The sequence below is a fragment of the Mustela nigripes genome, chromosome 8, assembly GCF_022355385.1.
Source record: "Mustela nigripes isolate SB6536 chromosome 8, MUSNIG.SB6536, whole genome shotgun sequence".
NCBI classification, from domain to species: Eukaryota; Metazoa; Chordata; class Mammalia; order Carnivora; family Mustelidae; genus Mustela; species Mustela nigripes.
Window position 1 is genome coordinate 88,068,863 of NC_081564.1, and position 24,398 is coordinate 88,093,260.

General features: G+C 53.3%; 1 protein-coding gene across 1 annotated transcript in view; it reads left to right on the forward strand.

Moving 5' to 3' along the window:
• The window catches only part of TSHZ1 (teashirt zinc finger homeobox 1), a 74,362-nt gene extending 60,225 nt beyond the window's left edge, over window positions 1-14,137 (forward strand). Inside the window, exon 2 of the mRNA XM_059409839.1 lies at window positions 9,570-14,137. Coding sequence (XP_059265822.1) covers window positions 9,570-12,760 — 3,191 coding nt within the window. The 3' untranslated portion in view covers window positions 12,761-14,137. The remainder of the gene's footprint in view (window positions 1-9,569) is intronic.
• Window positions 14,138-24,398: the final 10,261 nt, after the last annotated feature.

Consider the following 24,398-nt stretch of genomic DNA (forward strand, 5'->3'; position numbering starts at 1 on the left):
GTAGACACAGACCCCACTATTGTATTGTGATGCGAGAATGCTGCTTTCAGTCTTGGTAGTGTGGCTGTACCTGGGATTGTCACCATTGTGACTCGGGTGTCTGTGATCTCGTGTTAAGCTTCCCACCAGGTGCAGAAATGCTTATGTAGGGCCCTGGGGCTCATGCTTGGTCACAGAGGTACAGGATCTACATCTGGCCACAGCGTACTCAAGGATAAAAACTCCCCTGACTTTCTAGTACGAGTCAGCCTGTCCCTGGCATCTCCAAGTCTATGCGTCTCCCCACACCTGATGACATCATTGTCCCCCAAATATTCAAGTTCCCATTTCTCCTCTTTCATCCTGTGCCTTTGCGAGAATAAGACACTGGATTCGAAAGTGGGGACGCACTCCTGAGACGTGAGCCCTTCTGAGGGGGAGCGGAGCCTAGAAAGCCCTTTATTCTCTCCACACAGGGACACTTGTGTGTCCCTGTGCCCCTATTTAGGGATGTTCCCTCTGTAACAGAAGACATGGTGGGGAACTGCGGGGCGCACTGTGTCTCCTGGATGGGGAGACACTCGTTACTGGTTCTTGGTGATGGCTCTTGTGCACGGCAGGTGGCACGAGCACGGACAGATGCTTGGGCTGAGTCACCTTCCTCGTGTCGATATCAGCCATTTGAAGAGAGTTTGTGCCCAAGTCTCCCCTTCTGATCTCCCAGTGTCATCTCTCAGGATGAACCTGACCCTATCTGATGAAAGTCTTTTCCAGGGTTGGTCAATAACACCAGGTTGGAACCCAGTGTTTGGGGCCTGGTTTGCTGATATTGGGTCTGTAGGCCCAGACTCATCAGACCACCAGAGTGCGGTGTCCGTCCTTCCTCAGTGTGGAGGCAGGTGCCAAAAGCATAGGATGTCCCCATGCTTGGCACCGGGCATGCATCTGTTGGTGATGGCGACAGCCATGGGAACAAGAGAACGTGTGCCTAGTTCATTAACATACCATCCAGCGGTAGTGACGTATACCCGTGATTTCCCAGGTTCGTAGAAGGATGATTGACTTCTCGTTCTTCTCCATTTTAAGTTCTCTTTTAATTTTGCGAGGTTCTCATGAATTTTTCCTCTTGAAAACCAGTGAAAGTCTGTGGTCTCTGTCCCACTGGCTCAGTTGCATCAATACAATGGACGCAAGGACATGAGCTGGTGTGCTCAGAGGGAAGGAGCCTCGAAAGGGGGTTTCTTCCTTCTCACTTAAGAACTCGACACTGAATTCTGGGGCAGTGAGCAGAAGAAGAAATTACAATTCGGGAAGTTACCTGTGGATTCCTAATTAAAATTAGAGATGGGTAAAAATCACAGGCCATTGTGTCACAGACTCTGCTGTCCTTAAAAATGGCTCCTATCGGGTTTTAAATAAAGAAGCGATTCCAGGATAAATCAGATGGTGTAGCAGACCAGTCCATTAGTGATTGGTACTAGGCAATTAAAATCTGCCAAAGTGACAGAAAATTTTTTGTTCCTATCACATGTGAGCAGAAGTGGCCTTTCAGCTCTGCTTGGCAGAGTGTCAACTTTCCTGCAGAAAATCAGAACTTATGTTCGTAAATTAACATATATCCTGCTTGTATTGTAATGTCCTTTTCCGAGTAGGAAGGAAGGAGCTCTGTACCTATATCTGCTTTCTCTGCATTTTTATTTCCCAGTATAATCGAACTTTCATCAAAACCACCTGCTCTCTTGGGAACAGAGGTGAAGTCACTTTACAAGTGATCAATTATAAATTTGGAAGAAAGCGTGTTTTCCGAGATTCCACAATGAATTGCAGCTGTGCACTCATCACTTAGGTGTGTGTGAGACCCTTTTGTGAACGGGCCCCTTGGAGTAGGTGTGTTTTGATCTAATGGCCATCTGTTCACGGTATCACATTTGCTGCTCTAAAACCTAGTTTGATGCAGATAAACGTGTAAGTCGGTCTGATCGTATAGTTTCACCAGGTGGCAATGTGATAGCAAAGTTTGGTATTTACTGGAAGCCGGTAACCAAGCAGGGACAGACCTGTGTTTGAGATTAGCCACTTTTAAATATCCATTTTCCTCCTTCACAGCCAACTCCCAATGATGCGTGCTAATGAGGAAAAGAACTCGGTAAACAAAGCTTCCCGGCCCGATCCTCGCCCTTTATTTCCACCAACTCGGGACGAGCAGCTCACCAGGAACGCACTTGGGGTCCCGGCGAGTTCCTACCTGCCTTCCTTGCTCTGCTCCCTGGTGGAAGGTGTGGTCACCAGGGGAGCTGCCTGACGGCAGAGGCAGACGGAGGGCCTGGGGGATGCAGAAGTTCAAGAACTAACTTCCTGAGCGACCCCTGGTCCTGCTTCTGAGTCTGGTGGTCAGGTGCACCGTCCACCCGAAGCCGAGGCCCAGTCACGGGTCGGCTCTTGTCGGGACGAACGTTCCTGATTTTGTCCCGATGGTTCGGAGGTTGGCAACAGCTTGTGAGGTGTGCGGCCACGCAGGGGTGCGTCTGACGGTGCAGGGGGCCGGCCGCTCCACAGGCGGTTCCCAGCTCAGTTTGCGTCGGCCGGGCATGAGGAGGACGCGGGAGGGCTGCAGACACGGACTTAGCCTTGTGGAGGGCTTTTGCCTTTGCCGTCAGCACTTCCTAGAGCCCCGCCTCCCCCAAAGACACCGGTAGTTGTCCTGAATGTGGTTTGAGGAAACTGAGGGGCCCTGACGAGGGGTTGGGGCCGTACTGTCCGTAGGTGACAGGGCTGGGGTTCCTCGCCTGGTGTCTCACCTGTCTGCCCTCTCGTCACAAAAGTGATGGGCAATCTGTCCTTCAGGAGGGGCCCCAGCTGTGGCCTCATTCGCCTGGACCCTCTGGAGACACGCCGGTGGAATGTCACCCTCCCCCACACACCCGGCCTCCAGGTCCAGGCTGCCCGGGTCACCCCTTCCCTCGAGCACCGCTCGCACACACTCTGTGCCCCTGCCGTGTGTGGCAGGTGTGGCTCAGGGGCCTCGTCTTGAAAAGCCGGTTAGCCCGTTCCTCCAGATGCAGATGTGGCAAAACCAAGAGCCTCCTTCCCTGCCACCTGCTGACGCCCGGTGTCTGGCCGGACTTTCCAGGCAACATGGTCTGGGTATGGTGTTCGAATCTCCATCTTCGGGACAGCCCTGTCCTGCGAGGCCAGGCTTCTCATCCTCCCCAGGTCCAAACTCTTAAATGGGAATTCAGTCGCTTTTAGGGTCTTCCAAGGGTTCTGACCCCGCAATGTGAGTGCCCTTGGCCCGAGCCCAGATTTGGAAGGCAGGAGCCATTGGGGGTGCCCCGGGGGGCTCGAGCATTGCTTTTAAAGGGGGAGAGAGGGTCAGAGCCCAGCTGACCCTGGGGGAGCCCCAGGAAGGTCCATCCATCAGCTCTCCCGGGGTAGGTGGAGAGGAGTGGAAGGTGAGGGGTCACGTGTGCGCTGGGTGCTGGCGGCTGTGGGCACGCAGGAGGTGCTGCTCTGGGAAGTCTGTGTTTATGGTCATCGTTAGTGCTGGGGACGTGGAGCCAAGGCAGCCCCTGAAGTTCTCGGAAGGAGGGCAGATGGGTAGGGGAGGCTGGCTCTGTGGCTTGAGGAGTCCGTCTGGAACGTTCAGTGCGGCCCCTTCATGCCTTCCTCTGTATGAAAGTCGAATCCTTTGCACCTGTTATGGGCTGTGGCCATCCCACGTGACCGTGAGCGTCCTGACCTGTGCTTGGGCCGTCGAGCCCGTGGAATGGGCCACCGGAATGCAGATTACCGGGTTAAGGGATATGTCTGCAGGAGCTAATTTTACCCTGCCCGCCTCATCCGAAGAGGGAGCGGGAAAACAACTCTAGGGTCAGAAGGCTGTCACAGTGCAGGCAGAGGGGAGGGGGCCCCGGCTGCCCCTCCGGCTCCACGCTTCCTCCGGCCCCTCGAGTATTACCGTTGAGATGTGAACTCACTCAAAAAACAGGTCAGCGGGCTAAAACAACACGGTAGAGGAGCACAACATCCGGGAGAGGCCGACCTCCAGGACTGTAGCTGGGAGGGTAGATGGTGAAGGTGCACACCCTAACGTTCTAGAAGGCTGACGTGGTGCAGAGTGGTGGCCCTTGAGCGGGCGGGCTGTGGGCCGCCGGAGAGGCCCTGGCACCTGTGCACGTCGACGGGACTCGGCAGCCTTCTCCGGCACACACTGGGGGCCGGGATGCAGCCCAGAAACAGGAGACCTTCCTGCCCACTGCAGCCCCTCTTACCGGAACCACATAACCATCTGCACCCCTCACTGTTCCTGCCCCCTTTACTTTTTAACATGTTTTGAAAAATAATAGTTAACGAAGCCCTTTGCACATTTCCACTCCCAGGCTGAGCCCTCCCTTCGTGGGGGGGGCCCGTTCCCAGGGTCCGGCTAGTGGCTGCTGGGGGCTCGCAGGAGGGTTGCTGCCAGCTCTTTTCTTCCAGAAACAGTATGAGGTGGCTAACCCTGTTTGCTGAGCTGAAAACACTGAAGAAGGTTTTGAAGGTAGAGAGATTTATCAAGAGCCACGTCTCTCCACATAATGCATAGGTTCATTATCTAGGAAAAACCCACTGTTCTTTTCAAACAATTTCCCTGGTTCCATGTGTACAGTTTTTTCGTTAGCTTTTTCCACTTCATGACCTGCCCAAGTCATTAAAGATACTTTTTAACGTTTGGTTGATAGTCCATCCTCAGAATAAACTACAAATCAGTTAATTTTCTTTTATTGTTGATCATTCTGAGTGTGGCCATTCTGTCCGGAATGACACTATGAAGGACCTCTTGGTGCATGAAGCATTTTTTGTGTTTCATACCGTGATCCTGGCTATACGTCCGAAAGTGAAATTACTGGGCCAAAGAGTGTCCACATTTCAGACTCTCCTCTCGCTGCCATGACTGGAGTGTGTTCTAAACACTCCGTACAGAAAGGCTTTGGGTCGCTCACATCCACAGCATGGACGGGATGTGCTCCCTGGTGTCGGGATGTTGACGGGGGAAGCAGCTTCATCCTGAGGTGGCTGGGTGGAGGGGCCTGCCTGGGAGTCAGGTCGCCCGTGCGGATAGCCCGTGGTTCCTTCCCCGTGGGACCTGGGGGAGCTGCTCGGCTTCGTGGAGACTCGGCTTTCTCACCTGCAGAACGGGCATCTCAGTGACGCTGCCTCGGACGCTCGTGGGCCGGAAGGAGGGGGTAGTACGACCACGGCCCCCTGAGCAGCCGGTGGGGTGGCCTGAGCACGTGAGTGGAGTGCAAGTTCACAGTCTGGACACGAGGAGGGGCAGGTAAACCTCTCTCAGGCCTTTAGGGGATGGTGGATTTGGTCGGGGATTAAGAGAGGCATCCACGGAGGTGACATCTGAGCCTCGCCTTGAGGATAGGGTCGTTCACAAGGTGGGGCGGGGTCCTGCCCGGGACCAGGTTGCACTCAAGCCTGGCTGCGTGGTGGTGGTGGTGGTGGTGGTGGGGGGGGGTCTGTCTGGGTTTCATAGCATGGCAAGGGGAGGGGTCTGTCTGGGTTTCATAGCGTGGCAAGGGGAGGGGTCTGTCTAGGGTTTCGTAGCCCCTGGCAGGACATAGCTTTCATGGAGGTTTTGACTCTGGGATTGCAAGCGTGGGGCTTCCCAGGCCGCCTGGCGGAAGAAGGCTACAGGACCGGAGGGGAAGCCCGGCTGGACGGCTCTGCAAGGCGTGCTGGGCAGTGTCAGGGCGCTGGTGGTCTGCGCTCTACGGCCGGGAGGGCTAGATGCAGGGTTTGGGAACTAGGACAACCGTTGCTTCTCTGGAATGGGTAACTTGTTTGGGATGGTTGGTTCATAACCACTGAGTTAGGGGCTTCTTGAATTCAGGAGAAAGTGTGCTGTTGTCTGGGGAGGGGACAGAAGGAGAGTTGCGTTTGCCCATAACTGACTTGGGAGTGTCCGGAACGCCCATCATGGCAGATTCACGTCATACCGGTTGGAGCTGCTGCTTTGTGCGAGACACGGGGCCGGCTCGGCTCTGAAAACATGTGTGAAGGGAAGGCATGACAAAGCCCAGGCTTCGGGTGCCGTCCCCTGATGAGGCCTAAGACCAGCAGACCTGGGGAGGGGATATGGATTTGGGGGTCATAGGCTTGCACTTGGAGACTCCCGGAAGGGGCGCACATTGGCACAAAAGAGCCCAGTGTGCGATGGGCAAGAGCCACAGGATGGGGTGGCCAGAGGCAGACCCTGCACTGGCCCAAGGGCAGGAGGGTCAACACATACCATCCCCAGGAGCGTGGCCGGGACAGAAGGGACCTTGATGCTGCTTCCCCACAGGTGTGCTTGGAAGGGGGGCATCTGAGCCTGGGTCAGGGAAAGCAGGGAGGATCCTGGGCTTCACCTGAGAGCTCGCTGGGGCTCCCTTCCCACGAGTCCAGCAGGCCAGGCACAGCAGGGACCCCTCCCTGGAACACCACGGACGCAGGCACCCAGGTGGGGAAAAGCTCACCGAAAACCCATACCTCTTCGGAGGGTTTCCTTGTGGAAGAGGCTTGGGGCTGCTCTGTGTGGTTCCTCCCGACACCCCAGTCATGGTCGCCTCGGGGCTGTGGAGTGGTTGGTGAAACTCATTTCGGCTCAACCACAGGAGCTTCCGGGTGTAGACTGGACTGCCTCAGGAGGAAGGCGGCCTGGGATGGAGTGTGGTTTGATCACCCCCCAGTCGGTCAGGGGAGGGAATGCCCTCGGGGGCAGGCAGGTGCCAACTTAGTCGTGTCTGTGCCATTCCAGACCTGGAGAGGCCACCTTTGCGGCTGAGGGCCTGCGGATGCCGCACAAACCCTAGTGCTGTTACAGGGCGTTTCTCGGTTCTGGGCTCCCAGAGCCCAGACAGAAGTCCTTTCTTTATTCAGCTCGCATGGAGGGGTGCCCGCTGGGGTGTAGGCAGTGGGCAGTCCCGCTTCCATCCCTTGAGGGAGACAGACCAGCTGACCGGTGACACCCACAGTGATGGGCCTCCCAGGCTGAACCAAATGGGTTCAGATAACACCTTTTCTTGATGGTCGCTTGAGTGGCTCAGTTGGTCAAGTGGCTGCCTTCAGCCTGGGTCGTGATCCTGGGCTTCTGGCATCGAGTCCCTGGTCGGGCTTCCCACTCAGCGCAGAGCTGCTTCTCCACCCCACTCTGCTGTTCCCCTGCTTGTGCTCTCTCTTTTCAAAACAACAACAAACACTTCCTTGAAATTACTTGCTAAGGCACGAGTGTTGCTTTCACAGAAGTGGACAGACCGAGTCTCGGAGGGGAACCTCCTCCCGCGGACGCTGGTTTGGGAGCTGCCCGGGGGGTGAGTTACCGGAGCTGCTGGGGGACCTGCTCCCGCATCGTCACTCGGGTTCCGCCCTGCCCAGAGCCTCCGAGCCCTGACTGTCCCCAGCCGAACCCACAGAGGTGGGCCTCGGGGCGGCCCAGCGAGGCTGCCTGGGCCCCTTGGCTGAGGACCTGAGCGTCAAACCTTCCAACCCTGCACCGTCCTAAACCTTCAACAATTACAGACAAAATGAAGATGACATTCAACTCGGCATCTCTTCTTATTTTTTAGTTTTCTGAGCTTTACAGCTCCCAGGAGGGCGGTGGGGTGTGTGCGGTGCAGCCAGATGCGGGCGCGTGCGGTGAGGCCTCTGCGCGCGGTGGTTCTGCGCGCGGCCGCGAGGTGCTGACTGCATCGGCCGGCGCGCTCGCGTGCGGCTGCCCGGTGCGGGCTCGGCTGTGGGCCGCGGGAACGCGCATGCTCGGCCCGCGGGCCGCCCGGGCCCGGGGCAGGAACCCGCCCACGCCGCGCCGCTGAGAGGCCGACGCGATGACCGGGTCGCGGGACGCCCCGCACGCGCGTGCGTCTTGGGGGACTGTGTGTGCTCGTGCTCGTGCTCGGAGTGCGCGCCGCCGCCCCCGCCCCAGGCCCTCTGTTTGCTGGCGCTGGGCCCCCAGGTCCCCTCCTCCGGGCGCGGCGTCCGGCCCGCGGGCAGCCGGCGTGTTCTCCGTCTCCTTCCTGCGGTTTCTGGGGACGCGTGTGCTCGCAGCCTGGTTCCCCTAGGATCGGGCTCTGATAAGGTGATAAGGAGTGACCCTATTTAATGAGACACCCCTCTGGCCTCATAGCAGTGCGTTTTTCTGGGACCTTCCTGGAAAATGTCCTAGCCCCAGATTTCCCAAGGAGCGCATGGGACACTCGTTTGGGTAGTTGTTTCCTCAAAAACAAAAATTAACAATAAATAAATTCACGTTGGTCAAATAAGAGGTGGTGCGTGCCGTAAGCTCCCTTGGGGACTTAACAAGACCGGTTACCTGTTAAAGGATTGAAGTGTCCTGCGGTGAAAACCAGGTTTCACCTAAGGATTTATGCACCCTCCAGACCTCATTCACGGGACAGTTGCCAGTGTCCTGTCGTTTCTCTGGGAGGTGATGCCTTCGACTCCAGAAGTCGCTGCCCGTGCAGCCTGCTGTAGGCCGTCGGAGCCAATACTACAGGCTGTTAAAATTAAAAAAGAAGAAAAAAAAGTTTTTATTGTGGGTAAAACATTCATCACGTGAAAGTTAACATTTTAACCCTTTTCAAGTGGAAAGTTATGTGGCCTCGAAGACTGTCACACTGTTGTGCATCCATCCCCACCGTCTTTCTGCGGAACGGTTCCTCTTCCAGGGCTGAAACTGTCCCTGTGAGCCACGACCCCCCCGTTTGACCTCCTTCAGTCCCTGCAAACCACACTCCGCTCTCTGTCCCTGCGAATGTGACCCCTTACCCTAGGTGCTTCCTATAGGTGGGATCCTACAGTACGTGCCCTCCTCTGCCCAGCGCATCTCCCGCCGCGCCCTCAGGTTCATCCTTGCTGTAGTGCGGGTCAGGTTCCTAACTTAGAGGCTAAATACTATTCCTTTGTGTACTACACGTGCTTAGACCCTCCGTTCATTTGTCAGTGGACACTTGGGTTATCTACACCCTTTGGCTCTTACAAATAATGCTGCTTTGTACAACAGATCCTACTGTCCCCATGCAGGTGATGTCCGCTCTGTCCGGGCAGGGGGCTGGAAGTGGTATATTTTGTCATTCTTTTTAGGGAAGACCAGAGTACTTTCACCGTGTGTCCTTGAGGAGGCTTTTTATTTATGGAGACCATAGGATACTGTCTGTGGACTGTCCTGCCCTGCAAGTTGACAGGTCCTACCTGATGGGGAGGCATGACGGACCCGCCTGTCACTTAGGGAAGGAACAGCCTCCAGGAGGAGGTGGCCAGGCTCTCCCTCGGGCCCCGCTGTGGTGGCCAAGGTGATGTTTTCAGGAAGGAGGCAGACAGAAACTGGCCCTTTAGTGATGTTTCCTTGGCTGACAGTGTGTTTGCTCGGGAGGAGCGGGGTATCGTCCTGCCGGAAACCTCATTCTCCCAGGAGCCGCAGAGAGGGTCATTCCTTAAAGCGGGGGGAGCCTTGCCGCCCGGGTGCTTGGCTGAGAAAACATCTTTTTAAAGATCATCTAACTGCTGGGGAGGCCGCGTCCTTGAAGATGATTTACTTCCCCTGACTGTGTTTCATTTTTCTCCCCTAGCTTATGTTCCCGAGGAAGAACTGAAGGCGGCGGAAATAGATGAAGAGAGCGTGCAGGAGGACGGGCTGTCCCTGGACATCCCGGAAAGCGACTACGTGTGCAATGAGGACCCCGAGATCAAGGAAGCTCAGAGCTACCAGAACTCCCCCGTCAGCTCCGCGACAAACCAGGACGCCGGCTACGGGTCGCCCTTCAGCGAGAACAGCGACCAGCTCGTCCACTTCAAAAGCTCTTCCTCCAGAGAGGAGAAGGAGGAGCCGCAGGGCCCGGACAGTGTCTCCTACCCCCAGGACAGCTTGGCCCAGATCAAGGCTGTGTATGCGAACTTGTTCTCCGAGTCCTGCTGGTCCAGCCTGGCTCTGGATTTGAAGAAGTCGGGCTCGACCTCCAGCAACAACGATGCGGGCCAGAAGGAGGGCTCCACCCCGGCCCCCACACCCCCCGCCTGCACGGCGGGCGCCACGGGCACTACGGCCAGCACCCCCAGCTCGGGCTCGGGCTCGGGCTCCGGCGGTGGCGGCGGCAGCGGCGGCTCGGGGTACGACTGGCATCAGGCCGCGCTGGCCAAGACGCTGCAGCAGACGTCCTCGTACGGGCTGCTCCCCGAGCCCAGCCTCTTCAGCACCGTGCAGCTGTACCGGCAGAACAACAAGCTGTACGGCTCGGTGTTCACGGGCGCCAGCAAGTTCCGCTGCAAGGACTGCAGCGCCGCGTACGACACGCTGGTGGAGCTGACCGTGCACATGAACGAGACGGGGCACTACCGCGATGACAACAGGGACAAGGACTCCGAGAAGACCAAGCGCTGGTCCAAGCCCCGCAAGCGCTCGCTGATGGAGATGGAGGGCAAGGAGGAAGCCCAGAAGGTGCTCAAGTGCATGTACTGCGGCCACTCCTTCGAGTCCCTGCAGGACCTGAGCGTCCACATGATCAAGACAAAGCATTACCAGAAAGTGCCTCTGAAGGAGCCAGTGCCGGCCATCACCAAGCTGGTCCCTTCCACCAAGAAGCGCGCCCTGCAGGACCTGGCGTCCCCGTGTTCGCCGGAGCCCGCGGGGCTTGGCGCCGATGCCGTGCTCAGCGAGGCGGCCAAGGACCAGAAGACCGCCAACCCCTACGTGACGCCCAACAACCGCTACGGCTACCAGAACGGCGCCAGCTACACCTGGCAGTTCGAGGCCCGCAAGGCACAGATCCTCAAGTGCATGGAGTGCGGGAGCTCGCACGACACGCTGCAGCAGCTCACCGCCCACATGATGGTCACCGGCCACTTCCTCAAGGTCACCACCTCGGCCTCCAAGAAGGGCAAGCAGCTGGTGCTGGACCCGGTGGTGGAAGAGAAGATCCAGTCCATACCCCTGCCCCCCACCACGCACACCCGGCTGCCCGCCGCCCACATCAAGAAGCAGCCCGACTCCCCTGCGGGCACCACGCCCTCCGAGGACAAGAAGGAGCCCGAGAAGGACAAGGCGCCAGCGGTGGGCGAGGCAGACAAGAAGGTCAAGGAGGAGAGTGAGGACGCCCCCGAGAAGTTCGAGCCCACTGCCCTGTATCAGTACCTCCGCGAGGAGGACCTGGACGACAGCCCCAAGGGCGGGGTGGACATCCTCAAGTCCCTGGAGAACACGGTCTCCACGGCCATCAGCAAAGCGCAGAATGGTGCGCCCTCGTGGGGCGGCTACCCCAGCATCCACGCGGCCTACCAGCTGCCCGGCGCCGTGAAGCCGCTGCCCACCGTGCAGAGTGTGCAGGTGCAACCGTCCTATGCCGGCGGCGTGAAGTCGCTGGCCCCGGAGCACAGCGCGCTGCTGCACTCCCCGGGGAGCCTCACGCCGCCGCCGCACAAGAGCAACGTGTCCGCCATGGAGGAGCTGGTGGAGAAGGTCACCGGCAAGGTCAGCGTGAAGAAGGAGGAGCGGCCCGCCGCCGACAGGGAGAAGGGCTCCCCGGCCAAGGCCGTGTCCCCTGTGGCCAAAGAGAATAAAGACTTCCCCCGCGCAGAGGATGGCGGCAGTGGCAAGGCCACGCAGAAGAAGGGCCCGGAGGCGGAGGCGGGGAAGGCCAAAAAGGAGGGCGTGCCGGACACGCACACCCCAAACGGCACCGAGCCTCTGAAGGCCAGAGTCACCAACGGCTGTAATAACCTGGGGATCATCACGGACCACTCGGCGGAGCCCTCCTTCATCAACCCGCTCAGCGCGCTGCAGTCCATCATGAACACGCACTTGGGCAAGGTGTCCAAGCCCGTGAGCCCGTCGCTGGACCCGCTGGCCATGCTGTACAAGATCAGCAACAGCATGCTGGACAAGCCGGTCTACCCCGCCGCCCCCATCAAGCAGGCGGACGCCATCGACCGCTACTACTACGACAACAGCGACCAGCCCATCGACCTGACCAAGGCCAAAAGCAAGCCCCTGGTCTCCAGCGCGGCCGACCCCGTGGCGTCCCCTCTCCGGGAGAGCGCCCTCATGGACATCTCCGACATGGTGAAGAACCTCACGGGCCGGCTGACCCCCAAGTCCTCCACGCCCTCCACCGTGTCCGAGAAGTCGGACGCCGACGGCAGCAGCTTCGAGGAAGCGCTGGACGAGCTGTCGCCTGTGCACAAGAGGAAGGGACGCCAGTCCCACTGGAACCCGCAGCACCTGCTGCTCCTGCAGGCACAGTTCGCCTCGAGCCTGCGGGAGACGCCGGAGGGTAAGTACATCATGTCGGACCTGGGCCCGCAGGAGCGCGTGCACATCTCCAAGTTTACCGGGCTGTCCATGACCACCATCAGCCACTGGCTGGCCAACGTGAAGTATCAGCTGAGGAGGACAGGGGGTACCAAGTTCCTGAAGAACCTGGACACAGGGCATCCTGTTTTCTTTTGCAACGATTGTGCCTCTCAGTTCAGAACTGCTTCTACGTACATAAATCACCTAGAAACACACTTGGGCTTCAGCTTGAAGGATCTCTCCAAGCTGCCACTAAATCAGATTCAAGAACAGCAGAATGTTTCAAAAGTCCTGGCAAACAAAGCTCTGGGCCCGGTCGGGGCTGCCGAGGATGATGGGGGCTCCACATTCCAATGCAAGCTTTGCAACCGGACTTTTGCAAGCAAGCACGCAGTCAAACTGCACCTTAGTAAGACCCACGGCAAGTCCCCGGAGGACCACCTGATCTACGTGACGGAGCTGGAGAAACAGTAGCGTCCAGGAGCGCGAGGGGCCGCGGCACATTGCACTACACGTCGTCTTTGGACTGCACTAGGCCTGGGCTGAGCCTCCGAAATCAGCCTTCCCTTTGTTGCCGAGCTGGCTGTCTGGACCTTGGTTTTTTCTTACACATATTTTGTAGTTATATTTATATGCTCTTTGTCCGATTGTGCATGTTATTTTTCTTTTTCCGTGAGTCAAAGTCTGACCTTTATTTTCAACATCTGTTCTTGATGTTAAGCTATCTTTTGTAGGAAATAGTGGGCACACTACTCAGAGACATGCATTTAGCAGAGAAGAAAGACACAAATAACAATGATAAAAAGACATCCTAAAATTACAAAGTTGCCATGACAATAAAGGTCATAGAACCTGGTAGTGTCGAATTTAACCCTTTGAGGACTGCAATTGCATTTCTGTGCCTTTCACTCAAAAAAAAAAAAAAAAAAAAAAAGAAAGAAAAAAAGGCTTAAAGGCATTTCATTCAGATCAAAAGCTGTGTCAGACACAAAACTTATTTAATAATTAAAAAAATGAGCTTTTATATGCAGAACTGGTTTGTGAAGGAAACATGCATGCAGCTGTTGGAAGATAGAAAGTTGTCTAGGAGTCGTGGGGTTAGGAAGCCACAGCTTTACACATTGAAAACGAAACGAAACAAAACAAAACAAAAAAACAAAAAAACCCACCACCACCACCACTACCACCACCACCACCACCACCAAACACCCCAGTTGCCACTATGCCCAAACCCTCTGGATGCTGAAAAAAAAAATGCCACTTTCGGCAAAAAAAAGTATGCAAGCTATTATTTAAAAATGTGTAAAAATGCTATTTCTTTTTTTTCCTGTAAAATACTGCGGTTTATAGTTATTTACAAATGTAAGCTTTGGTATAAGCTGACCTTTCTATAGCGTGCTGCATTGGTAAATGAAAAAAACATGGGGCAAACGTTGGAGTCCTTTCCTTGTAAATTGCCAGCATCAGCTTCAAAACCCCTCTATGTTACATATCCTACCATTTTAATCTATTCAACTTTCTTTGTACCTTCTGGCTGTATGCTTTCTCTTTTAACTTTTTATATTGTCATTTTATATTAAATTTCTGTGTATATAATGTAAAACCACAATTTTTGAATAAAATTTAGTTCCTGCAGCTTGATTTAAATAGAGAAGTTTTACTGGTACCTGCATCGTTCCGGATGCATGTATATCAGACAAAAATAAATAAGTGGAAACAAAGAAAGCAATGCACTATTAATTACACATTTTGATGTTCTATCATTAATATTGTACAGTACATTTTGGTTCACACAATTAAATCCACTGTTTTCTCAAATGTAAAATAAACCCACAAGCAGTTCTTGATTTACGTAGATTGTCATGTCGTCATTATATTGCCTTCGAGAAGTCGTTTCGGCAGCGAGAGGTGTCGCTCATGCGATCAACCAACAACGAGTTGATTCCAAATTCTCTCTGCGTGATTTGGATGCCGACGTGCTCCGTTCATATATGTATTGCATTTTTAAAAAATAATCATTAAATGTGTTAACTCTGCCGGGGGCCACGGATGACGGAGTTCAGCCCCTGAGCGCTGGATGGCTCTTCTGTGTAGACGCGGACCGAGGGGCCTCATCCAGAGGACCCTTGTGGACCATTTGGAGATGTCCACAGGTATCCATAGTGCCAATCCAGGGACTCAGGGGTGAGGGGCAGAAGCACAGTTCTTGCTCTGGGGGCCTTGGCACTGGTTCTGTGTCGCTCCAGAGAGGGATCCCTGGTTTCTGTCCATGACCCTGCATGGTTTTATGCTTCCAGGTTGGGGGTTCGTGTGCCTTCCGCAGGTCCCCCCGGCGCACCGAGGGCCCCATGGAGGAGAGCACCAGGACTCCTGGCGTGTGAGCGGGTGACTCCCGAGCGCCCCTCTCCAGGGGCTGACGGCTTCCGTCTGCACTGGGGGGAGCACTGACGTCATGACCCCAGCCCCTTTCCTCTCCAAAAGTGCTTCCTGACACAAGCGGGAAAATGCCTTGTTCTGCCTTTTGCTTCAGTTTTCCATAAAACTGTGTCCTGAGAAATGTTGAAAGGCGCGGCGCTCGGTTCAGAAGCAGCTGAGCGCTGGCCGGGGTGGCTCGCTGGCTCCGTTTCCGCGGACGACTGGGTGAGGGGCCATGGCAGTCTGGGCACCATCTTGACACAGTGTTTTGCTAATGCCGAGAGAGCCAGGGACACTGGCCACAGTTGCCCCCACTTTTGTCATTGGTAAATAGCTCTGTCTTCAGGAGCTTCAGCCATTTAGACATTCGGCTCAAGTACTGGGTGATTATGCACTTTGGACTCAAGAGGTGACAGAGAAGAAAAACGAGGTCTATAGCAGGAGATGGGGTCTTGGGGTCTTTGCATAACAATCCTTTGAAGTCATATCTGTATCACCACGGGGCCCCAGACGCATGGTTCTGCAATTTCACCCTGCGGCAGACGTCGGAAGAGCAGGTGCAGCGGTGTGCCGGGAGGTCAGGGTCCGGGCAGGGTCTGCTGGGGTCCGTCCCCACGGGCAGCGGCTAAGACATTTGGGAGCTGCTTGTACTCGAGTCCTGACCGCTGGGGCTTGGGCACAGAATTTGGGTTTTCCTTTCTTCTTCTTCTTCTTCTTCTTCTCCCCGCCCCAACTCATAATCACACACTTATCTTGTCACCCATCGTTGTTGTGGACCGGGGTGGGGCGTAAAGTGTGTCACTTGCATGCTTGCCTGCACACGAGGAGCCCAGCACAGCCACTGCCCAAGATCACATGGCTTGTGATTCACAGAACCAGGGCTCAGAGCCCAGGAGGCTTTGCCAGGCCCAGATCACCTGCTTTGATCTGCCCCGGGTGGGACCTGCCCCAGGTGGACCTGCCCCGGGTACCTCGGTGAGGGGGTGGCAGTGAAGGGCTGGGCATCTCTGGGCTGGGGACTCCAGTGGGGCTGTTGGGTCTGATGACTCCGATGCACAGAACGGGGACAGGCCCAGAGCAGACATGCACTCTTCAAATCACCTCCCAGCACAGCCCACATCCCACCACAAAATGGGGCAGCTCTGTCTTCTGTTGGATCCGATAAGTAAGTTGAAATCGTGTTTGTGGTGAGTTTGTAGCAAGCGCAATCGAATAGAGGTCTACATAGTAATACAGACTCAGTCTGTATAAACACAGAAGAGGGATGGACTAATCCCAGGAAGAAATTGGCTACCTCTGACGTGAGGGTTTCCTTACAGACATTTCTGCTTCCTTCATCTGCATTTGAATAAACGTGCCCATCTCTCCTTCATCTCTTGTGTCCCCGGAAGGGGCTCTGCACATGGCATTATGTTCTCTCCATTTCTCTGCGCTCCTCTCTTAACCCAGGGAGCAGGTCTGCATCTTCTGCAGCAGGTACCGAAGAGCCCCAAGCAGCCAGAAGGAGCTGACCCCTCGCCCAGCTGGCAGGGGTGTGGAGGGCTGGGGGGACGCACTTGACATGGCCGGCCGGTGTTTCCATCCGGTTAGACATTCCTATTTGCACCATGAGCCTTAGGTATAATAACGAATCCAATATTATACCTGTAAATGTGGGACTTTTAAAACTTTGAGATCTTCCTCAGAATGTGGTTTGGGTGAGGATGGTCCTTTGCCATTTTATCAATATTTAAAAAGATAGAAAACCCAGAAAGCAATGATAGACAAGAGTTTATCTAGGGGAAACAAGCTTTTAGGCATTGTAGGTGAAAAATGATTAAAAACATTAAGATTCATGTCCTGCATTCCTAGGTTTGATAATCGTTTAGAAGCTATTAGCATTTGTGTCGATCATGCTTAAACACCTTCTGAATTCTCAGAAACTTGTGCACGCACACAGGCTTCTCTTTTCCAAGTTCTTTGTTGTGGACTATTATTATTTCTCTGAAGGTGATGGGAACCACCAAAATCCACTTACTGAATTGTAAATTTTAGACAGCATTTGTACTTTTTACATAACTATATTCTCATACTAAGTCACCGCAGAAAACTTGCAACACAGAAAAAGAAATAAAAGTTAACTCTTATCTTCATCTAAAAGAAAATCACTGTTAGTATTTTAATGCTAAATCTTTTCTCCGTGATGCTCAACACAGAGATCATGCCCATACTCTTATATTTTGCTTTCTTTAGCTGGTAGGACATAATGCATATTTTCCCATTTCATCAAAACTTTCTAATCTTACTGAGATGGACTATACTTACCAATTCTGTTAGAATTTTAGGAAGCATCATCAGATTCTGCTCAAGTTTTCACTATTACGAACGAGAACAAAGAACACTCCACTCATTTCTGATTTTCCTTTTCAAAAAAGAAAAAAAAGATTTACTTGTTTGTTTTGGAGAGAGAGCACACGAGCAGGGGCAGGAGCAGAGGAAGAGGAAGAGAAGCAGACACCTGCTGCCTGTGCAGCCTGACATGGGGCTCAGTCTCCGGACCCCGAGATCATGACCTCAGCTGAAATCAAGTGTGATGCTTAACTGACTGAGCCACCCAAGCCCCCCTCGGATTATTCCTTTAGAACAAATACTTAGAACTGATATATCTGTATCACAGTGGGACTTTGTGCCCAAATGGTCCACAAGAGAGTTTGTACCAGTTCATACTCCCCCTACCATGAGAATGACCCCTTCTCTACATGGACCTCTTCTGGGTGATCACGAGGATTTTTTTTTTTTTTTTTCAGTTTAAATTTCTGGCTAGTTTCTCTAATTGGCCAATGGAATCTTGATGTTTTAATTTATAATGCTTTTAATGTTTATTGCCCATTGATGTTATTTAAAGGACGGATGGTTTAAGAAAGTACAAATCTGAGGAGTATCTGCACATGAATTATGATTTCATTTAATTGAGTGGCCAGTACACGTATTTTACAGATGACACATCACGGAGGAGGGAGAAGAGCCAGCTGAGGGCTGTGGCTCCCCCCGGCTCAGGGCCGGAGCACGGCGGCCGTCCCTCCCGGCCACACTCCGTCCAGCACGCCCTCCCGCAGGCGGCAAACCAGGCCCAGTGATGCCTGCAAATGATGTACCTAGACTCTCTTTAAGCTGCCCGAATTGTAAATGGAAGAAAAGCTCGATTCTGTGGTTCCCATTACTACGGTATAATTCATATCATTGGGGAAACAAATGGCATCTCAAAGGAAAGAGGATGGCCCCAGGAAGATGAGACTTGTTACCTGGGGTGACCGCACACTGCGGAAACCTGTGTTGGGCGTTCGAAGGACAGGGAGAAGAACCCCTTCTAGGGCCTGAATCGGGGAGCCCTCGCTCCCGTGAGCTTGCTCTGGAGCTGAGAACTGAAGCCTCCCACGTAGGTTTTGGACGGAAGCAAGCAGAGGCTGCAGCACGTCTGTGAGGCTGGCGCAAGGAAGGCGTGTCGCCTGGATGCTGACCCGCTCAGGCTGCGCTTCGGAGGACGGAGAGCAGCGTGTGCTCCCCAACAGCTGTTCAGGAATCGATCCGTAACCAATCGTAATGTTTCCTAAGCGACACCAAAGTATCCATGATTTTTATCGGACCAGTGTGAAGATGGTCCGATGGTGGGCTACAGGGTCACTGACTTCCACCCGCTGGACGGGCTGTAGAAGCACGGGGCTCCCATGTCATCACGTTTTGTTGACATAGTGGACATACCGGACACACGTGCTTCTGTTGAGAGGAAACGGACATCGGACCAGATGCTAGTTCCGGCCACACGTGGTGACCCGGGATCTGCCGTGACCAACGCGTGACCGCCACAGCTACTGGTTCGCACTCATCACCACACACGGGGGGTCGTCTTCTTGTGGGGGAAGCTTTTCAGATTTATTCTGTTAAGCAACTTTGGTCTCTGCAAGTCAATATTATGAACCGCAGTCCCCAGGCCTACGTCACATCCCCGGGACCTCGCTATTTCATAACCGCAAGCTTGTGCCTTCGGACCACTGCACCCATCCCACCCATGCCCCTCCCCACCGCCGCGCCTCGGGCAGCGTGGGTGGGCGGCTTGGTTTTTAGATTCCGTACGTAAGTGAGATCAGACGGTTGGTGTTTCTCTGTGGGACTCCCTTCATTTCATCGTGTTTCAATACAAACTAAAGAGGTAGTTTCTGGGTTGGAGAGAATGCATCACTTATAGACGAATTTAGAAGGAGGTCTTTAAGGCTGTGAGTTTTCTATGCAAACCTGAAATTTTAGGGTTGTGTTTTTCTGAAAGCTTGGCCAAAAAGAACACGAATGAAGAGGACTGAGGACGGTTACACGATCATCAGCAGTTTCTAAAATACGTAGGTGATAGGGAAATCCCATTCTGTGTAACTGGAATCATTGAGCAGATCCTTTCAAGCAACTGGTGTTCCACTGGATTTCCTAGGAGCTGCTACAAAGCAATCCATCCCAAGATTAAAGCATTTTTCTCCTTTCTGTAAATTTGTATGCATTTATGCATGTTTTTGGAATCATTTTTGCACTTTAATCCAGCTGACTGAAACTAAGAATTTCCTTTCCTCTTTGCAGAATAACAAAACTTGTGGGTGTATGATAAGTGCTATGTAATAATAAAACTTCTCAGAATTTTTGAATTCTTTATGACCTGTGTCATTTAAAATTTATATTGAATCCCAACTCCAAGCCATAGCATTCTGACACATGTCTCATGCCATTATGCCCTGTTAATAATACTGATAAGAATTGATCAATACATCATTAGACTTACCAATTTCAACCCATGACTCTAAATTCATTCAAATTACGGAAGGCCTATAGTTACTTATGTTTGATTTGTTAACTTTAAGACACAGAAGAGCCCTGAATACGTTCATGTCACTTGTAATACACTTGTTTATAAGCCAGTAAAGTCTGATGGCCACTTTTGAAGCTACTCATGCTCCTTTTGGAGATTCCTCACCCTTTTCAAGTGATGAAATATACAAAGAATTAATTTGGGTATGCAGATTCCAAGACGGTAGCTCAAGTATGGGTCTCACTTAATGGGAGCCTGGTTTTTGCACTGTTGGAGGCACGAGAACTCTGGGCAGATCGACGGGGACGCCCTTCCTTCCCTCAGTCAGTGGAAACAACGGCATTACCGTCTGAAGTCATCTCCAAGCAGAAATCTGATGGAAAGGACTTCGTTCAAACTTCAGACTACTGTGAATGATATTTTTTAAATAGGGCATTTAACGTGGTAATCTTTCTCATGAAGACTGTTTTGTTAAAGACAGTGTGAATATTCATCTTACAGTTCTGGTGAGTTGGTGGGAACTTCATAGTGACCACAGGTAACATCTTGTTTGTGGTCCCAGAAGCTTTGCAACACCACAGAGTCCTTTTAACCAAACAATGGAAGCCGCAGAGAGAAGCATCAGAGGCTTGTCATTCCCGCTTCTCAGGAGAAAACAGATTTCTAAAACTCCAGTCCCAAAGTTTCTTTCCAGATGACCCCTCACTTTTCTTAAAACCTCCGTTTCAGTTCTGTTGGCACTCCCCCTGATTTTCTCTGACTCACTTAGGTTTCAGACCCCTGGTTCGCTTCCCAAGGCTTCCCTATTCGAGACTGGAATTCTGTAGCAGGCACCCGGAGTCTGCTCCGTAAGACATTGGGTCGAACATCACCTGTTGTGCTAATGGTTTCCGGCCGAGGGAGCGGTCTAGCTGCATCGTGTTGTAGGAATAGATTCAGACAACTTTCTCAGAACGTGCTTGGCGCTGGCCCCGTGCACACTCCCGGCGGGGGTCGCGAGCGTTCACTCGTCCGGTTGCCACCGGTCAGCACGCTACTCCTCCAGGCAAACTCGGCCTTTCGGAAGCCTCTCCTTTTCAAAGACAACATTTTTTCCAGTACTGACGCCATTTCACCTTTTTCTCACCTTCCAAGGGTTTTCTTGAAAATCGCCATGCCCCAGAGTCCTCCAGGCCAAACACTGTAGCGTCGCGGAAACCCGGGAGGGCAGGTGTGTGCCGTGTGAGAGCCCATGTTCAGGTGGGGCACACGTGCTGGGAAGATGCTGCCTGGTTGTGTCTCGGTTGGAGTAGCAGGTGGAGGGCCGAGACTTGGGGCGGAAGACAGCCCAGTGGAGAGTAAAGAGCCCGGAGAATTGTGTTGTTTGGGACTGGGGTCTTGATGCGTAAAGGTTCTGGTCATCGTGTTGCCTGTCGGAGGAGAGAGCGAAGAGCAGATAGGTCCCCCTGGAGGAGAGTGCAGGAGAGAGCCCGGGGCCAGCCCTCCGCCCCGGGGCGGCGCCGCAGCTGGCCACGGGCAGTCCGTGAGTCACGTGCCTCATGGACGCATGTAGCCAGTGTTATGCATGGGGACCCGACTACGTGGAAGCTGGGAAGGAGGAGGGAGGGCGCGGACGTTGAGTGGGCCCTCCGGGTCCCGCAGATGGAGGGCCGCTCCAGCCACCATCCGTGGCTCATCGGTTTCTTTGGGAAAGAAAGAGATTGCCAAAGGAGAGGTGGAGTGTGGCCTTTCTAGGGTTAAAGATCCTTAAGCTTTAGAGAGAATGTATAAAAGAAAATTTCTTTCTGAAATAATTTATGGAAATGCCGTGCTCCCTTTGAAGGTTCCGTGTCACCGCGTGGCACTGCGCAGTGTTCTCTTTCTTCACCTGTCAGGCAAAGACCACCTCGAAGACTCTCACTGCTGATTACTAGTTAATTGTCATTAATAAGTGACAACTGACATTATGGGGGCTTAATGCAGAGAGAACAGAAAAGAGCCACAGATATTCTAATGAGCTGACTCCTACGTGCCCTCTATTGTTGTCGAAAATGAGGAGCTGTCGTCATTGTTCAGGAGATGGGCTTCAATTGCTCTGGAAAATATTCTCTTTTAATTTCTTTATGCATAGCTAATTCCCGGTACTGTGTTTCTCTCCCCCCCACCCCCCTTGGAGCGGGCACACGCACACACACGCACACACACGCACACACACACATGCACACACGCACACTCTCGCTTTCTCCTGTGAGCGTGCTACAAACTCCCAGGTAACTTATTCCTAGACGAGGAAGTAGCACGGTCTAAAAAAGCTCCTTTTTATAGAGCAGATAGAAAAGAAAGGCAGTTTAATGTCATGGTTTTAGTTGACTCGGATGGGGACAGAGCGGAGAGGACCAGAGCTGAGAGAGGAGGAAGGAGCCTGCGAGGAACGGTCCCCACAAGGCGCAGTCGGCCAGTCCCGGCGGAGAGCGGACGGGGGGTCCGAGAACGGGGAGCGCACACGACCGCTGGTCCGCCGGAGAGGAGCGCCGCCCTTCCCAGCCCTGAGAGCTTAGAAACAAAGACAATAGGCAAACAACCAACAATCCCTGCAGAATCTTCCAGAAGAGAAGCCAAACGCGAGGGGAAATAATTTGGTAGGTATTGAACTTCGAGCTGTGTCAGTTGCCATTTGTTTTTGGCAAACTTGACCCAAGAAACATTTGCTTATAAAAGTCCTTACTCATCAGGACACCTTGAGTAGGGACTCAGGGTTCTTTCTTGCACGTGCGTGTGCACACGGATATGTGTACGTGTGCGTGTGTGTGTGTACAAATAATAACCATACTGTATTTTGATGTTTAGGGTGGAAAATACAGTACAAAACATAGAGAAAAATAATTTCTGTGTTGCCTGGAGCCACCTGGCCGTATTCTCTGTCCATCTGTGGCCAAAGGGCGAGGCGCTGGAAATGCCCGTTGCATTCAGCCTGGGCTTGGATACGGAAGATTTCCAAGCAGGGCTGTGTGGAATGTTCTTGGGGGAAACTCAAGCTGAAGCCAATGGGAACAAGATGTGTTGTTTTTCAAGTGCCAACACCTCCTAACAACAATTTTGCGTGCTATCAGATCATTTCACACCATGCCATGCCACCTTCTATCAAGGCTTATCACACAAATGCAGTTTCAAGCTTGATATTTGATGGCTGTACTGCTAAAGAGAAAAATCCCGTCTTGCTCCTTAAATGCTGCCGGGGCAGTGACTCCTTTACACGATGGTAAAACCCTCTGCCTGTGCTCGTTGCTGCTCTGAGATGGGCTTTGGAACGGCGGCAATATTTGAACTGCAGTGGGCAGTGGGGTCTGGCTTTCTCCCACGTCAGTGCCAACACAGAGTTCCACCTGATCCTACCAGACTGGGTGGAGATGGCAAGAGAGGACCGTCCCCGTGTTCCAGTTAGCTTGTTGGCAGCCAGAGCACGCTGTTGACGCACGTTTTGATCTCAGTAAAAACATTTCATTCCTGTGCACGTGTGCTGCTCGGGACCACATCTGGAGGGTTTACACTCGTGTCCTTGAGAGCTTGGACCCAAGTTCTCAGCTTTGCACTTAGATTCGGTTTGCTTTATTTGGAAATGCTGGAGACTGGTCCAGCTTGGTACCGTCTGTAACCGTGATCAGCAGGACACCACTACCCTCACTTAATTTTGCACAAAAATGTGGAAAGGGGCACGAGGAGCTTCTTTCAGGCTCTGCATGGCTAACCCTGCTGGACACCATTCCATCTCAACTAAGGACTTTTTTGGCCTCATGCTCTAGCGGAGACAGCATGGGATTTAAAGGCTGAATTTCAGACGAATTCACAAACCTCCATTTCTTTATCATCAGAATTATGGTAACACGCGGAATGGGTCCCTCTCTGTGCTCGGCGTTTGGAAGGCACCGGATCACCTGTAGATATTGACACTATTGTCAGTTTGATCAGTTACAGAGACACCTTACAGCTGTTTGCCGTCTTGTCCACAAAACTATCCTGCATGAGATGCGGTGGCAAACAGGAAACGCCCCAGTGGGTTGGTGAGACGAGTCACACATTTGAGTAGGAAATGTATGATGTCAGAGCTGTGTCTCGGGACTCCATGGCGTGGGGCGTCACAGCTCCAAGGGCGTCACCCTCCTCTAGTATCACCAAATTTCAGCTCAAATCGGAATGCGAGCTTTGATAAAATCGGTGCTGGGAAGAGAGAAAGGGGGCTGGGCAAGGAGATACATTGTGGTAAGCCTGGTTTTTGTTGTTTAAGGTAGAACCAAAGAGATGTGTGGTTGGAAGTCAACATCGCCATGCCCTTCTCCTACTTGCCCGCCAGGGGAGATGTGCTACTGGGTGACTGGGGCAGGGAACCCGGTTCGTCACCATAGGGTTCTGACCAGGACTTCGCTGGGCTCACCACGTGAGCTAGAGTGCAGAGTGTGTGGCCCGGGAGGAGACGCCAGTGACCTCACTAGTAGTAAGTAGAAACCCCCTACCTTTGCCGTGGGCCCCATGGGGTTCCTGCTTGGCTTCCGGGGGCTGGGGTCTGAAGCCTGTTTAAGAATAGGTATTCCTCTAGCTGACAGACGTCACCTTGGAACCTAATTGTTCCATATCGCCCTGACCTCCTCTTCCGTTGCAGCAAGGGTGAGGGAGAGAGCCTGTGTCTTCCTCTTGAGTGAGAGGGTGGCGCCGGCAGGTGGGAGGCGCTCGCCCCCACGGAAGACTCCCTGCTTCCTGACGCTGGGGTCAATCAAAGGGACTTCAGTTGGCCCCGAGATCTGGAGGATTCAGAGAACATTCGGTCATGTTCGAGACTGTTTGGATGCTTCTATTCTGGTGGCGCCCAGTTTCTGTTCTGGAAACACAGATCCGTTCGTT